This window comes from Neodiprion fabricii, chromosome 3 (genome assembly GCF_021155785.1).
Source record: "Neodiprion fabricii isolate iyNeoFabr1 chromosome 3, iyNeoFabr1.1, whole genome shotgun sequence".
In the NCBI taxonomy this organism is placed as follows: domain Eukaryota; kingdom Metazoa; phylum Arthropoda; class Insecta; order Hymenoptera; family Diprionidae; genus Neodiprion; species Neodiprion fabricii.
Genome location: NC_060241.1, coordinates 28939676 through 28956669, shown reverse-complemented (window position 1 = coordinate 28956669; position 16994 = coordinate 28939676). Strand labels below are relative to the sequence as shown.

General features: G+C 36.4%; 2 protein-coding genes across 3 annotated transcripts; one reads left to right on the top strand and one right to left on the bottom strand.

The window, feature by feature from the left end:
* Positions 1 to 50: 50 nt before the first annotated feature.
* On the bottom strand, positions 51 to 16113 carry LOC124177334 (GPI transamidase component PIG-S). The gene is made up of 10 exons (XM_046559632.1): positions 15959 to 16113; positions 15705 to 15803; positions 4580 to 4810; positions 3010 to 3207; positions 2387 to 2605; positions 1955 to 2143; positions 1709 to 1847; positions 1473 to 1620; positions 908 to 1254; positions 51 to 762 (listed from the first exon to the last, which is right to left on the bottom strand). Exons 2-10 carry the CDS (start codon positions 15748 to 15750, stop codon positions 600 to 602), a joined length of 1680 nt encoding a protein of 559 aa, XP_046415588.1. The 5' UTR covers positions 15751 to 15803; positions 15959 to 16113; the 3' UTR covers positions 51 to 599.
* Positions 6676 to 13822, top strand: LOC124177333 (protein I'm not dead yet-like). Of its 2 annotated transcripts, none has more exons than XM_046559629.1 (10): positions 6676 to 7505; positions 8773 to 8863; positions 8968 to 9085; positions 9200 to 9465; positions 11218 to 11332; positions 11418 to 11482; positions 11578 to 11703; positions 12011 to 12340; positions 12469 to 12847; positions 13027 to 13822. In XM_046559629.1, exons 2-10 carry the CDS (start codon positions 8796 to 8798, stop codon positions 13279 to 13281), a joined length of 1722 nt encoding a protein of 573 aa, XP_046415585.1. In that variant the 5' UTR covers positions 6676 to 7505; positions 8773 to 8795; the 3' UTR covers positions 13282 to 13822. The 2 variants fall into 2 exon arrangements, with proteins under 2 accessions (XP_046415585.1, XP_046415587.1); XM_046559631.1 differs by lacking the exon at positions 6676 to 7505 and adding an exon at positions 7766 to 7846.
* Positions 16114 to 16994: the final 881 nt, after the last annotated feature.

Here is a 16994-nt window from a genome sequence, read left to right as displayed (position 1 = left end):
TCAAGTTTCGAAAAAAGTGTGATTTTTTTTTTTTGTTTACCGGCAATAAGTTTTTTTTCAGTACTTTATTGTAGGCGAACAAGAAAATTATATCACACTTTTTTCATAATTCGAATTATGTTCAGTAAAATTTTCAAGTGAAGCGAGTAGATCCTAAGGAAAATTCTACAATCGCGATTTGCGGGAAGTCGAGAATTATTTGGGACTCAAAACTATGGAAGACCCTTCACAGGATATTAAGGGATAAGATGCTAGCCGGATGTCACATTCGCTGACTATCGGCCAAAACCCGTACCATTTCACGTGGGATACTCCTTATATTGGTTACACGGGAACAATAATAGACAATAAGGAAAAAACGTATAGATTTTGTGACTATTTAGAATTCACACAACTGCCAAGCAAGTACAGTCTTAGTGGCTGTTGAATTTTTGCATTCAAATTTTTTAACTGCAGATAAACTGGAGTCCGAAGTTGTCTTATTTAGTTCTGAATATGAACATTGTTTCCAGTTATACAAAGGTATGTCAATAATTTCTAACTGACATGCATCTTTATCCGAATGACTGACTTAACGTTATTTAAAAATCCAAAAAATATTAGTCAGTCTTAGGTTTATCAATCTCTTTGGTTTCCTCAGTCAATTCGCCCTTATTGGTTTCATTTTCCTCGGTTTTTGAGAAAAAATACCTCCATATGTTTCTCAGAGACAGTAGTACGGGTATCATGACAGGCAGAAATAGTGGAATGTACACTGCATACCTGAAATTTCATAAAAATATAATTTAATAAATTATATGTATGTACGTTACGACTTATTGACTCTCACGTGGTTTTAAACCAATTGAACTATAATTGGAAACAAGAATGAAGATTGATAAAAACGAACATCGTTTGACGTACTTACTTCTGGTCGTCGGGAAAATACAGTAGAGCCAAAAGAGATGGGTCGGTAAACGCAGCTTCGGCAGTAACAAAAGCTTCTTTACTTGAAGCGAAACCTTCCATTAGTTTACCGTGTCTCAGCTTGTCGGCGGAATCTTCGACCCACTTTAGAGCCCCATTTATTCTATCGCCAACTGTATCTGTGATCACAATGTTGCTAATTTCTTCCAACAATTGAGCCAAAGATTGTAAAGTAAGTTTAGCTGAGGTCAGTTGCTCTACAGCTCGGATTCTAAGCAGAGCATCTAATTCCCATTCACGTGGTTTTGAATTGTCTAGTCGGACCAATGCTGCTCCAGGAATAGGTTCCTTCAGAAAATTTTCACATGTTACCACAAATAAATTCAATGGGGATGGCGACAGGAAACCGGATCATATAGGGCAGCACTGTAGTTTCGGTTACGGTGGACTGGAAAGACGTTACCGGTATCACCACCCCAATAACCGAAAACACAGGGGCGCCGTCGCGGCGAAACGTCGCAGTCGCCTTTCCCATTGTGTAATTTACGTTCTGATTACAGTTTTACCTTGTCTGGGATTCCTAGTAGTAGTCTGAGATGGGCAATGAATACGCCCATAATACTGGATGCTTCTGGACTGAATGTAACCATTTGATTATCTTCCACGTCGATACAAGACTCGATTGGAGGATTAGCTATCACAACGCCACCCCACCTAGAAGTATGAATACGTTATTTGAAGTTTCTAACAAGATCGTTAATTGCCAGTTTGTCCAGAATTAAAAAAAATGTCAATCCTCGACCTCGGGGAGAGAAAAGCCTCAACGTTGCTTGACGTTTTTGATCGGTGGCCACTACGTGTGTAAATATGAAGCGGTGCTTTGTCACACGGAGGTGTATACATCACCAAATTGATACATGGATTGAGGCTGACTTGTGATGCTAGAATCGGTATAAGTAAATTAATATAGCAATAATCAACTAATGTAATTAAGAAATGTGTAAAGTAATTTTCATTAACAGTGTATTCTCAAATAATAAGGACTTGCCTAATTTCTTTTCTAGTGGTGTTATAATCTGTGGCAACACATCTTCTGGTAACGCATAGTGTCTGCCAAGCACACTACTGTCAGGTATCTGTTTTGGCGTTACATCCAATGGTACAAGGTACAGCCATTGCGATTTAACCGTGAAGTTCGCCACCACCGAAAGTTCATCCAGGAATGGTTCGATGTATTCTGGACAGCATAATAAATGATTCTGGTTTATTACAGTTCCTTCGATGTACTTAAGTTGAATATCAGAGTTTAACTGGGTATATAATCTTGACGATAAACTCTAGGTTTCATAAACTGCAGATATTCGAGTTTGATTCCTGATTTTTATAGTAATTGTCGGTTCATTCTCGACAAGGCAGAGCTGTTGACAAACGTTTGATCCCAATCGGTCGAACATTCCTATACCATTAACTATTGATTTACCTTTTATGACATTGGGCAAATGCCAATCGACTGTCAGTTTGTCCGGATATGGGTTGACGAGAGTAAGGAGAACATCATAGGCTGAACTAGCGGGAAACCGTCTTCTATTTTGTTTATCCAAGCTGAATTGAGTAGGTTCAGCCAACGCGTTCCTTGTCAAAGCCACTGATTTGTTTAGTAAGATCCAGTTAGATAGTACTTGAGTTAGTTTCAACCCACCTGTAAGTTATCAGAATATCACCATCTTCAATTATACTTGTACGTCATCTTGATTTTTCTTATATCCCGAGAATCATACACCTAAACCAATACCTACTACTTTGATTGCCGTGATCAAATAATATTGTAGCTTTTATCCTAACTACAGATAATTTATATATTTGATCATGTCCACGACCATTTGTAGTACTCAAGACGAAGTAGGAAGGAGGAAACATCATAAATGTTTGAGATAAATTAACTGTTGTACCGATGAAAGATGTACAGTTCTTGATCATGATCATAATAGCAATGTAACGTCCGTAAGAGGATAATTGAAAGTATATTCTAAAGTTCACACTTACACAACGATCAGCGATTATGGATATTTGAAATTTTTTACTTTTCTTAATCATCATACTTACTCGCTTCAGGTGAGAAGAATATTGTTCTGTGAGATCCTGCGAGAACACCATCACTCAGATTCGGTACTTCGAGTAAAAGCAATTCGCCGACTTGAACGTTGAAATTAATTGCTATTTTTTCAAGATCGTGTATAGTAATTGCCGAGGATATTAAATTACTTGAAATTACGGCATGTGAGATGTGAAGATTGTAGAGTTCTGAAAATATAAAACAATCATTGATATTAAACCATTATGGTTTAAAAAGAAATGAAAAACAAGAAATAGTGTAAGCTTTTATGGATAGAAAATCATTTCAATACCGATCTGTAAACTTTTTCACGATGAAATGTGATGATCAGGTAACATGACTTTTTTCAGATTTCATCCCAAATAATTATCATGATAAAATGTCAATTCCTTGTTATCAAATAATAATCCTTAATCGACTTATAGATTAACTTGATTCGCTCGCACATATTTATGCAGAATGTAAAACGAAAATACTTGGTGTTCGTACATCGTACATCAAGTCTTATTTAGATATCTGACAAGGATTTGAGAATTCGCAAGGAAAAATTGTACTCTACTCCCATGGTAGTGATTGGCAGGATATTCGGTTAACGTGGTTATACGCTTTCCTTCGGAATCACGGGCTGGTGATTGAATCCGACAATCGCCACTCTACATGGTAAAATACTGTTACCGTAAAGTCAACCGTAACGACAGTGGGCCCAGCAAAAAATTGCAATTAAAACTGTCTCATGCTTCTAACATAAAAACGTGATTTACTGATATTACTGCATTCAAAGTTAAGAGCGATGGAAAAAACACTGCATGTTGCACTCAGATATATAATTATATCATACAGCTCTATTATTACTCGTGAGCATTGTCATTCCTGTGAGTATTTCTATGAACAGACTATGCATGAAACATTTCCTTTGTTTTGGACATTGCAGGCATTATCGAATTGAACTGTGAATGGAGTTTAACAAATCGTCCTCGTTATTACCTGAAAAATAAGGTCGAGAATGTACGGAAGTTTTTTTTCATTCTCCTTGAATTATAACAATTTTAGATCCGAGGTCTGCATGAGTATTAGTTGTGTGTTTTGTCGATATAGTGTTCGTCCAGTGATATAATCTCTAGGTATCATAGTATGAGGTTTATTATTGATGTCGATAAGTAGACGGATGGTTAGCTCATTGAGAATCATTGAGAATTGTTGATGAATCGTCTTATCGCGAAATTTAGATCTTCGCTACATTATACTTGGGTAATCAGGTTTAGACATCTTCGAAATTGCTTCAGGCTCACCGCGATCATGTGTCTAGATACGGTATCTGGTTTGTCAGTACGCCGATGATATTTAAGATTGCTCATGAACTAGTGACAATTGTTTTTTTTTTTTTTGCTGGTTTAAATATTGATAAAAGTTAAACACCGTACTTCGTGCTTTCACCGCAGCTCAACCGTTTCATTTCGTTTATCACCTGCATTCGCTGAGTATTGCATGCAGAATAGTTTTTCGGCAGTGAAATCATTCCCATTGTGGTATTGATTTTTCTACACGATAAATTATACCTACCGGCTGACTTGAGCTCGCGATTTATTTCTTCGACTAATAATTTGGCACGATTTTCAGTCAAGGCAGCTACCAAAATTCTCGTGCTGATCTTGATGTCCAAGTTGCTCAATTGTGCGATTCCATCGTAGGGAAGTGTCACCCTCGGTACAGCCGTCGTGTGCCACCATAACGGCACGCCAACGCCAAGTAGCAGGATCGCGAAGGAAATACTGGCGTAGATTCTGTACGATGCTGCATGTAAAAATTAATGACGAAGAATAACTAACAGCACAGATTTGTAATCCGCAGCTTCTATTTACGTCTGTTGCCTTTGAAGCATTTACAATACGCGTAATTCACTATAAAGAAGGTACAAAAATTCAACACTGAAGCACAAATATAAGGGAATCCAGTATTATGCCTTTATGGGGTTTTCTCGGCATGGCTGCAAGTTTGCATTGGAGTTCGGATTAAAAATACCTAATACTAATGAGTAATCGTTGATATGTTTTAACACATTTTTTAAGCTGTACCTAAATCTACTCCAATTTAATACGATATATTTTTTATGTGGTTTTCCCTGCATTTACTGATAACATCAACGTGCAATTCCTGTTAAAGTAATCTAATCGTATTCATACTGCATTCGTGAAAGATATTAGAATTTCACATTTGATCTTGATTCCGCGATGTTTATCTGAATATGTGTATATTTGTGGTAGAGTCAGGCAAAAGAAAAAGACAAAACGAATCGTCCATGGTTCACGTTTAATCGCGTGCGTCATAGAACTGCCTGAAGTCAGTCAAATTTCTTACTGTTAATACGTAAATTATAATCATTTATCTTTCAAGATTGTATAATAGAGTTAATAACTATTGGAAGCTGTGTAAATAATGTTTTTCCCTTTTTTTTTGTAATCGAGAGGTTATAAAAAACCCAGCATGCGTATTTTGCAATTTTTTACAACCTCTTATTTTGGATATTATTGCGGAAAGTGATGTTCCTGTGTGTAAAACGAGCACCCGTACACATCTATTGCACAAATGATATTTTCTTCATTTTATGCGATGCGTGAAATGAACGTCCATTCCTGTACCCTAGATATAAATAATAGATCTTGTAAACAGCTCTTAGAGGGACTCTATTTTAGGCATACGTGTCATTGAATTAATAAAATCCTTAAAGGTCTAGATTGTTCATTCTTTGTAGAAGAATACTTGAGTAATATTCATGTCCGGGAATCCTGTAAGATTATTTCCGTGAGTACCGACGATAAATGATTGGATTTTTGCTGAGCGATGGGTGGGAATTATTGATACGTTCGTCACCACAATTTATAGTCCCTCTCAATGTTAACTTAGCAAGTTCCGTAATTGAAAAATTGAAATGCTCGCTATGAAATAGAGACAAACTTGCAATCGGTTTTCAGAAGATTCAATCAAATCAGAACTTCTAGCTTTCAGCAACAATAGAAATTCAAACTAACATATAACGGTTGATTAGATGGAAACGACTAGATGAAAATAATTTTCTGGTACACATCACGTACGTAAATATATTGATGTGAGTTCATGGAATGAAAGTTTAATTCCAATAATCATAAGGCAGACATCGATATAGTCACGGCCCCATCTGCGAGGCTCTACGGTCTTGTAGATGCTTCCTCATAACTTTTGGTTTTAAAAAGAATCATCATATGGTTACAAATTCAGCTCTTATCGTGGATACTATTCCTGATTCAATCAATTTTTTATTGCTGCTAATGTAAGACTTGGAACACCGGTAGTTAATCCCTTTAAATTGGTCTCTTAGATTAAGGTACCTACTCAACATATTCTTTTCTGATCGTTATCCTACCTTTGAGTATCTACTCGAGCATCTGTTTGTGCGGTTAACATTTTCATATCTTTGCCGTCGACGGCGATACTAGTACCTATGTGAGACCCCAACGGATACATACCGTTGGATATTGATAATTAAGTAATTACACATGCGCCTAGGTACGTTTATTAGATATTGTAACAACAACATCAACAACATCATTTTTTCTCAATGATATGAATCTCCGATCAAAATCCATCGGTAAAATGTGAAATAGCGTTGGTCAAGATGAGTTTTCTTTCCTCGTCTTTAAATTCTGTTATGGTTACCATGCGGATCAAATGAGACTCGAAAGTTAATCTCTGCGATCATTTTGATCGATTGAAAACCCACCTTATGCAAGTCCCATGAGGGTTAGATCCTCACTTAATACTTGTTTGTAGTATTTACTCTACTTATTCATAAAATCACGAGCCATCGTAACATTCGTGGCATCTGGAATACGTATTTACATAATTTGGCCGATCATTATCGTAGATAAAGTTAGGTAACTGTTCAAATTATTCATAAATATAAATAAGTTACAAATAACAGCTACTCCATTGGGTTTCAGACCGATACCGATCATGTTTATAAAAGTTATGATTACGCCAAAACTGGAATTAATTTAAGTTCTCGCAGTGTCTCAGATTCTTTACTTAGTTAAAGCGTATGTGAAATCTCTTTGGATCATGTCAAAGCACACATTTACATTATTTCAGGATTTAACCCTGAACGGCGTTAAATTCACCGTCCCACATTTTTGGTGTCATATCAAGCGAGCGAGTACAAAAAATAAAGGTGGGAGGCGTTATTGGGCAGAAGCTTAAAGACCAGTGAGATACATGGATATCGTTGGATATTGTTGCAACGTAGAGACCTGATCGGTAGCGGCTTCTGCTGCTCCCGAAAGTATTACAGAGTCTACCGGCGCCTGTTAATGGTCTTAAGCGCCGATGCGATAAATCCGTTTCAGTTGGTCTGAATTTTACAAAGTATTATTGCCAATTGAGTGCGAAATTGAGGAACGTAAAGGATTCACAGTGAATGGTCAACGATCACAGAATTTGAATTTTCATCCTCACGGTAAGGTGGTCTGTTTTCTTCGTAGAGTGTTTTTCTATGGTGCACGTGCGATCATAACATTCATAATGTCATAACACTGGACAACGGTACACAGATCGACTAGATCGGATCGTTATTTTCGGAGATGCGAATTTTACACGAAAATCAAACATGTTGATTATCCTTCTGATTCTCTTTTCTTTTTACTTTATGTATGCAGTATTCGCTTTGAGGAGCGACTGCTTCTGGACCGTGTCGTCATTCATGCTCCTCCTTCTGGTTTGCATGATCATAAAACCGTAGGTAGACAATCGTTCCACTGGTGCAGATGACGGCAAGCTTATTGTACTTGATACTGCTGGGTGAAATGCTTCAATATATCCATTACAAGTAAAAAGTGGAAAACGATTTCAAAAACATAATGTAAATGGTTACTTTGAGAAAATTTAAAATGTTAAATACAAAATTTCATTTACATTTTAAATGCCTATTTTAAATGAAACCATTTCAAGTATTACCCAACAGTGGTTAAAACTCTATTAACCAAGCGAGCTGGATTTTAAGCCAAATAAGCAATATTTTAGTTTTGCATTATTTTTAATCCATGTAATTTGGGGATAACATACAGAAAAGCCTGGCTGTACATCATGTTATTAATACGACACTAAGGATTCAGATAAACTGGTAGCCTATGATTAAAAATTTGTTTATCAGTGTACATTGATATTTTTTTTCGTTCTTCGCACTGCTAATTTTGTTAGACACTGAAGTATGAGATACAGTAACAGAGATTCAACTTCACCGGTCGAAAATGCATTTGAATACTAGATACGAATTCTTGTCAAAATTCGGAGTATTCGAGTAAAATTTTCAGAACCTCCGTTATCAGATGATAATCGGTCGAACAGTTCTACAGTAACATTCATGCGTTTCTTGGGAGATTTTCATTTTTTTTTTTTAATTTGTGTCTTGCGCAACATCTACGATACTGATTTAACCTTATTCTCTTGTCATTCTTACACATGGTGGGATCGTTTTTAAAAGTTCCATTTTTATTTATTATAGTGTAAGTTTGATTAATACGTCGTTAAGATCGATATAAAATGGAAGTCAAGAACACCAAGCGTCGATCTTTATTTGAAAATAATGAATTTTTTTTATGTAATTCCGGAATAGTTCAGTTATGTTTAATGGAAGTGAGTAACATTTCTACCGTTTTATTTCATTGTTTGCTTAAGAAGAAGTATGAACTTAACTACTGTATGAACTTTGTGAATTCTGTTTCCAGTGTAAACTTTATTAGACTACGTTATGAGTGCCACAAAACTGGATGCCGTCCAGGTGGATCCCGCCGCGAGAAGTGATGCCGAATTTGTAAGGTTGGTTTACAGAATTTACCTCAAGGAATACACTCTGCAATTGTAACTGATGTTACTTGTATCTGCTGGCGTCATTTTTTACAATGCATTGTTGTTTCTTTCAGGAAAGATGTAAGTTTTGGACGACTTCTGCTTGGTTTTTTCGGAATGTACTGGAGATCGTGGATTGTAATATTATGGCCAATAATTCTGTGTCCAATACTTATATATCAAGATTCAACGGTAGGTTCCATTTCTGAAATTTAATTAATTTGAAATCCTAAACTATAATGCTAGCATTCTCCAAGGTCTTCGATTACATTAGAGCGACTAAAAAATGAGAATTTTTTTACGCAGGCATACAAATGCATGTATGTCGTTGCAATCATGGCATTGTACTGGGTAACCGAAGCACTGCCTCTACCGGTAACTTCCTTTATACCCATTGTGCTTTTCCCGTTGATGGGAATTTTGAACACAAGCGACACAACCACGTGTTACCTCAACGATACAACGATGATGTTCATAGCAAGTATCGTTATAGCTACTGCAATTGAACATTCGGGACTTCACTTGCGCGTCGCATTCACCATTATTCGGCTTGTCGGGTGTAGCCATAGAAGGTAATAATTATCTTATCATATTTCAACATTCACAAATGCACCGCAATTCAGTTACAGTAATGTTTTATTTTCAGGCGGTAGTAGTTAAAAGTTGCCCGTATTACATTCGGCTCAATATTAATCGTAAGCCACGATATTGAACTTCTTTCCAGATAATAAGCGAATATTGATAAGAAGCGTTCTGCGTCGTAACAAGGTGATTGAATGCTTGCAGTCTCGAAATTTTTTTCACCTTCTCCTCGTGTCCACCAGTTGTCTTTTCCCCGCATGGTTAGAATAATTCTGAAGTGAATTGTGACATTTGATTGGATATATGATTTCTTATACGCGTAGAATGTATCGTAATAGGACATACGGTAGATTTTCCGGATTACGTGACAATTATGATAATTTGAAAACCACATAACTCTAATTCCCCGAACGCTTCGTAGATATAATTAATAGTGTGAAAGTGATTGAACGAGGTCTGAAGTCACTGACAAAATGGGTATTTTACTCTCTCTCTCTCTCTCAGAGGTTGATCCTATGACGTATAGAAATAGTCGATCCTCAGTTTCTTCATTTCGAATGGTCGATATAGGAAACTGAATCATAATTTTGGATTACGAGATATTAAAGAAGTTGGGGGTGAGCAAGCGATTAACCGTTTCCCGTGCTTTAACGAGTCTGACTTGTGATGAAGATTTTGACCCAAACATGAATATGACGAGCCAGGCTCGTGAACGGATAATCGGGCCAAACATAAACATCACGAAACATGGTAATATAACGGTCGCAATGTCAGTTCCGATCGGTACGCCGCGAGAGTTAGTCACGAGTTACCACTTGGGTCCGAGTTTCGTCGATCTAAATGGTACGGAAAGGGGCTACGACAACTCCTGTGTCATTGGGATTAGTGCTATAGATGATACGGCCAAAAAACCGAAAATTAAGTCATATATTCTTAGCTATTGATTTTTGCGATACTCTGTTTGTCTTAAAAAGGGTCCTGAGGGTCAAATTAGTGGTGAAAGGCTTGTAAGAATCAGTTTTGGGACACGACGTTTGTTGCAGAAAGGGATCGGAAAATTTAACGCTAAGCCCTTTGCATTTCTATCGCCTAATTTGGATAGATTTCAAAATACGTCGCAAAGAAACCAAAAAACAATTGAATTCGTTAGAAATTTTATCGCATTTGTGCAGATGTTGATCCTACGAAGTTCTAGTTCTCTTTTTTGCATTCTTTGGGATTGAATTAGTTTGAATAGTCGCATCTCCGTAGCTGTACATCTTTCAAAATTGTAGTTGGTGTTTTCAAATTTCCGAGGGTCCAATTAGTGCTAAAAGTTTCCTACAAATCAATACTCGGACGAAAACGGTTTTGCTCCAAAAATCGCAAAAAATCAAAACTAGGCCCTCTACATTTTTCCATAAAATTTTGGAATACAACATAATCAACTATTTGTAACGCTATTCCGGCGCACTTGCAGGAAATTAATTTTTCGTTCACCTTATTCATGTAACGTTTTTCTGTTTTTTGACAATCCGTGCAAATGGTTCAAAACTTTGAGAAGAGAAAAGAATAAATAAGCATGAGACAATGGATACATTCATTTACTTTCTAAGTCCGCCCAAAGGGCCTTGTCTACTTCACCCTACTTACAACGATTTTAGTTGTTATAGAAACAGTGCTTCTGATATTCTGCACATTACCTCTTTCAATTATTTGATTTTCCATGTTTTTTATAGTTAAATCAATTTCACTTTTTCAAGATTAACTCTTGGTATTTTTCTGGTCACTATGTTCATTTCGTTGTGGATTTCAAACACTGCAACTACGGCCATGATGGTTCCAATTATTGAAACTGTACTAATGGAATTAGAATCTGTAAGTACAGATTGATGTGTTGTTATATCGATAAGTAACTGATATCCGTATGAAATTCTAATTCAACTACTTTTACCTAATGTAGCAAGGTTTGGGAAAAATGTTTATCGAAGACGCAAATGATACCGAAGGCAATGAAGACGGTCAACCGTGAGTAGTTTTCAGTAATATCCGTATCAATAAGATTTTTCAAATACTATAGTAATTAATAAGCGATTAATGGATTTAATTAAAATCATGTTCAGCGCAAAAAAACCGACGAATGTTACGATGACTTACTATTTCATCGCGGCTTATGCATCTAGCATCGGTGGTATCGGTACTATGGTGGCCACTGGTTCCAATTTAACGCTTAAAGGAATTTATGAATCGTAAGTGAAACTTATTCCATTGATGTTATATTGCCAAATGCGAATTCTCATCAGGTTGAAGTTGGTAGCGTTATTTTAACAGTAGTTATTGAGGAAAATCGTTTCTTGCAAATTTATAACTGTCTGAAATTCAGTGAACCGTAGTAAAGCAAGCGAGGCGTGGTCATATTTTGTAAATTTGCATTTTTCAAAGTTGTTCTAAATTGCAAAATAGAGCATTTTCTTCCAGATGTTTCGTTGCTATCACGTAACTAACTTCAACCTTGTGAATATTCAAGGTTTCATTGGAAAACTATTTTGTTTGTAGCCGTTTTCCAGACAGCCCAGGAATCAATTTTTCTGATTGGATGTGTTACGCGATTCCGCCTATGCTTCTTTCCGGATTCTTAGTCTGGTTGTGGCTGCAAGTAATGTACATGGGAATGTTTCGACCAAACTGCAAAGACTCTAAGGCAATAAATATTGGTCCAGAGGGTGAAAAAGTTGCGAAAAGAATTATCGAACAAAAATACAGAGACCTAGGGCCGATCACGTGGCACGAATTATCTGTTGCCGTTTTATTCGTTTTCGTAATTCTTTTGTGGTTCTTCAGGAATCCCGGATTTGTTACAGGGTGGCCCGATTATATCACGGAGATGTAAGTGCCGAAGGAAATTTCTAAAAATCAGAAACTTACATTTCCTTATATTTTGATACAGCTATGTATACTTGATATTCTATTATAAGTATTACGTGAGTAATGTTTCCTTTAATTTCGTACTACAGGTCTGTTAAAGATTCTACCGCAGCAATGTTAGTCATAATCCTCATGTTTATACTTCCATCAAAATTGGAGTTTCTCAATGCATTCAGTAAGGATTCAAGCAAATATCCGACAAAGTCAAGTCAGGGTTTAATAACTTGGAAACTAATTCAAACAAAAATGCATTGGGGTTTGCTGTTCGTTCTTGGCGGTGGTTTTGCAATATCCCAGGGAAGTACATCCTCGGGACTCTCGGATTTACTAGGGAACGCATTATCTGGCTTGGAGTCTCTACCCCCAGTAGCTACTTTATTTGTGATTTGTCTCATAATTCAGACGGTTACAGAGTTTACCGCCAACGTTGCTATTGCCAACATTGTATTACCTGTAGTTGCCGAATTGGTAAGTGAAGAATCGTGACGAAAATTTCTATCTTTCAATCTTAAAACACTACCGATTTATCAGGACTGTGGAAAGTTATTGCCGATGAATGAGATTATGACGTAACTCACTAACTTTTAATTCTATCTCAGGTTAAACTTTAAGCTTGATAAACAATCATTTCTTTTTCATGTTCACAGTGTGTAGCGATAAAGCTGCATCCGTTATATCTGATGCTACCAGCTACTTTTTGTTGCTCGTTTTCGTTCCACTTACCAGTTGGAACACCGCCAAATGCTATTGTAAGTGCTGCCGGGCATATAAAAACCAAAGATTTCATAGTAGCTGGTATTGGACCAACTCTAATCACGCTGATTGTGGTAACTGTTTCATTTCCGACCTGGGGAAATGTAATTTTCAACGCCAACGAATTCCCATCTTGGGCAGAATCGTAACTGCCATCGAGGACAAACACGGTAGACATTAGTTTTTTTTGCATAAAAGCTTGAGTAGACTGACGACTGTTGTGACTATTTAAGTTTTCTGACAAACGTTAATACCTGATTATTCTGTCGCGCACGCTCAGTGAGCCAAGTCGGGACGCGTTGCGTTATGTTTTCATCAAAAAGTTTGCATAAGCAAATTGTATGGTTCAACGATCTAGTTCGACAGCCTCGCAATTTGTTTATCCTGTTTGTATATCCAAATTAGAATTTTAAAGCAAGTTAGTGTAGTTAGTAAGACCATAGCGCCAACGTCAATATCTAATATCCGATTACAGTCATGAATGACATATACAATTCCGGTTGTATGAAGGTACGCAGTGCGTGTTCACAATATATTATTTTTACTTCACTCTATTAAGCGTGGAACCCCAGGATAATACATTTATGTATTCAATACCTGATCGGACTTGTCCTGACCGGTCTCTGGATTAGATTTGAAATAAATCTGTTCAAAAAGGGAGGAGTAAATTGGGATGTCAAAGCACCTAAAAAGCTTTTTTGGTAGACGTAATGTATCTAATTAGAAATAAGTATTTCTACATCCACTTAAAATAAATCCAACTACTGGGGTAGGAAACACGTAGCGTTTATCACCTTTTATACGAGTCGAACTCTAGATTAGTACAGGTACATATACGCAAGATGTTTGTCTGCACCAGAAAGACTAAATTCTTCGTTCCATGAAACTCTACTATAGTTTCGAATCGCCCATCACAGTTTATAAGGTATTTATATGATATACTTTTCGATGGTGAAAGAACCGAGAAAGATTTCCTAATATAAATCACGTACAATGTAGTTCTTAACGGTAACGTAACCGAACGTTGAAAAAAATTTAAGCTAGACGTTCGACTTCGTATGTAATAGCTTCATTTTGACACTCGTATGACAAAAAGATAACAGTTTTAGTATTCGTTACAACAGGTAGAAATTAAATTTAAGAAATTTTTGAATGAAAATAATAAGTATTGAAACTTACCAGACCGTGATTTAAAAAGATTGTAAGAACCAAATGATTAGAATAAATTATCAATACCAAAGGACAAAGACCAATCATCATTTATTGCGTATAAACTAAACAGAAAGGGATTGATATTAAGGAGAAAATTTAATTCGTAAATATTTTAAAGACCAACGCCTTTTCTTTCATACTTGAAATTGTTTTTTTTTTATAACATGCTAATAATTTGTTGACTCAGTTAAATGCGTTCAGAAAAGTTGTAGAATAGGATTTTCCACTATTCCAATCAATGGCAGATGCAGACTGAAAGAATGAAATGAAATCCAGGTGAATGATTTACGTTACAAGCTGGTATACAGACTAGTTTGCAAGTATTACTCAAGTTTCAGGTTCAAGAAATCATGAAATTGAATAAATGTTAACCGTCTAGAAACAGCTACTTCTGTCTAATGGAAACAGTAAAGTGCACCCGTGTACTCGGTGCTTATGCATGTGTTTTTCTAAAAAATGCAAGTATTTGATTTCACAATTCACAATTCTGCCTGCCCAGTTTTTAATATTGTCAGATGAAGGCTACAAGTAATGTTACATTAATCTCATTTAATGATGCAGTAATAATATACAATTCAGTACAGAGACTAAAACAAAGAATATTTTGTACTAGATTTTTTCCACTTGTTACAGTTTCCTTCCTAATGCAAGATAACCCACTCTACCGTGAATGAAAAAAAGTGAACACTATATTATGAAGAATATCATTATTGGTGTGAACATGTGACCGAAGTGGAGTTGCGTTGGAGTCGTAAAGTACTGGTAAGAATTACTTCTGCTTCCGTAAACTGTTGCATGAGTTTGAAAAAATTCTTCTGTTCCATAGTTTTTATAGTACTGTGTTTAGTTCAATCTGATCAAATGTGCCTGCTCTATATATAATTACAACGGTGCTAATATGTTGGAGTGACCTGGAGAACTATTACAATTTTCTTTAATTGGCGCCATATCAGCAGTACAGTAAGTAATTAGAATTTTAGGCATTGCGGTTATATAGTGTCAATGCTTAGGGCATAGAAAAATGGAGAATTCCTGGTATACACTTTCGTGTAAGTAGAAAATGGCATAGAAAGAAAAGTAGTAAGACTAGTTCCTTTCTCTGTCTAATGCACACGTAGAAAGAAAGAGCATCTAGTCTTATTACGTTCCGTTCTCTCCCCGACTCGAATACTTTTTCGACATCGACGCTTTCTGCATGTTTATAATCTGCTCTAGGTGCCAGTAGTAGAGCAATAGAATAAGCCCGTCGAGCGATTATATCGGAGTTGAATTATGCTGAGGGTACGTTCCATATCTGTACAATTAATTATAGAGCGAGTGATTCTCACAAGCAGGGTGAAAATGAGACGCATGATCTTACCATCTGAAGGCGTATCGTATCCTACGGATCCCGAATTATCACTCATTGTTATCAAAGCTTCAATGAATAGATTTCGACTTGGAGCGGTGTACAGATAACCTATAAATGTATGTAATCAGATTTTAACTAATCGATTGATAGAGATGGGCATTTTTTTACTTGTTAATTATCGTTAAAATAGAAATGCAGATATTCAGGAGCTCTAATTTATGCCCAGAAATACTTAAATGAGTGTTTTCCTTAGATTCACGTACAATTGACTAGTCCATCATGCGAATACACAACCTAACACAACACTCAACAACACCGTAAACCTAGTTACCCACTGATGAAGCAGAGGTAAGCAGACTGCACTTGGTGACTTTTTATTCTAAGAGTTGGCACACATTCGTGTTGCAAACCGGTGCCTGCCGGTGCTATACTGATATACCTATAAAGGTCTGCCTATAACACATCCGTGGTGCAAAATGAAAACACCTCGAAATATTGCTAATTGCCATTTTAGTATGTCACATTACGAAGTTTTCTAATATAAATTTTATGATACGTTCAGATCATTAAATCTCAAGACAGCGCCTATCACGTCTGCTTTATCGATAAGTTGTCGCCCGTGAAACCTTGTAGCTCAAATAAACGTACCGACTGAGTGATATAATCTGAACGCGGTAAATTAAGCCTTGGTGCGTTGACTGCAGAATATACAACGCTTGTTGTAATAAGGTTCGATTCGTCGCAGCTCAATTGCACTTTTACGTTATAATGCGTCATGTGATGTTGTCAACGCACTATTTAATTCACTCGGTGTAATTGCATTCATATTGCGAAAAACGAACGCAAGCATAAACAGAACACGTTGATGAACTAATTTATCAATATTTGCTATATATAATAATAATTTCGGTCAACGTATTATTTGCTAAGAATGTCAGATCGAAACGAATATTTGTTTTTTAATAGTATGGAACAAAGTCAATCACATCGGAATTATGGTTCAATTAACTGTACAGATGTCTTTTAACATATTATAATAGAAATCCGCAGTTATATTCAAATCTAATGGATATCAATGTCAACACGTACCATTCTAGGAAAACGGATATTCTGTTTGCGATTCGCGAGAAAATATACTTTAGACCTAGACAGAGTATCTAACTTCGCTGTGTAGTCTTCATACCAATTATTTAATTATGCGATCTCACCGAGAAGTGAATATTTTAATGTTTAACGAATACGACACAGACGTTGCCACCAATAATGACGCAATCAATGATCGTTAAGTCGTAATAAAAC

Coding starts and splice junctions, on each gene's coding strand:
- LOC124177333 (XM_046559629.1), top strand. CDS start 8,796: ATGAGTGCCACAAAACTGGATGCCGTCCAGGTGGATCCCGCCGCGAGA. Junction 9,466..11,217: donor GTCGGGTGTAGCCATAGAAG/GTAATAATTATC, acceptor CACTTTTTCAAG/ATTAACTCTTGGTATTTTTC. Junction 12,341..12,468: donor CCCGATTATATCACGGAGAT/GTAAGTGCCGAA, acceptor TTCGTACTACAG/GTCTGTTAAAGATTCTACCG.
- LOC124177334 (XM_046559632.1), bottom strand. CDS start 15,750: ATGAGTGATAATTCGGGATCCGTAGGATACGATACGCCTTCAGATG. Junction 1,621..1,708: donor GAGGCTTTTCTCTCCCCGAG/GTCGAGGATTGA, acceptor TCATACTTCTAG/GTGGGGTGGCGTTGTGATAG. Junction 1,255..1,472: donor TACTAGGAATCCCAGACAAG/GTAAAACTGTAA, acceptor AATTTTCTGAAG/GAACCTATTCCTGGAGCAGC.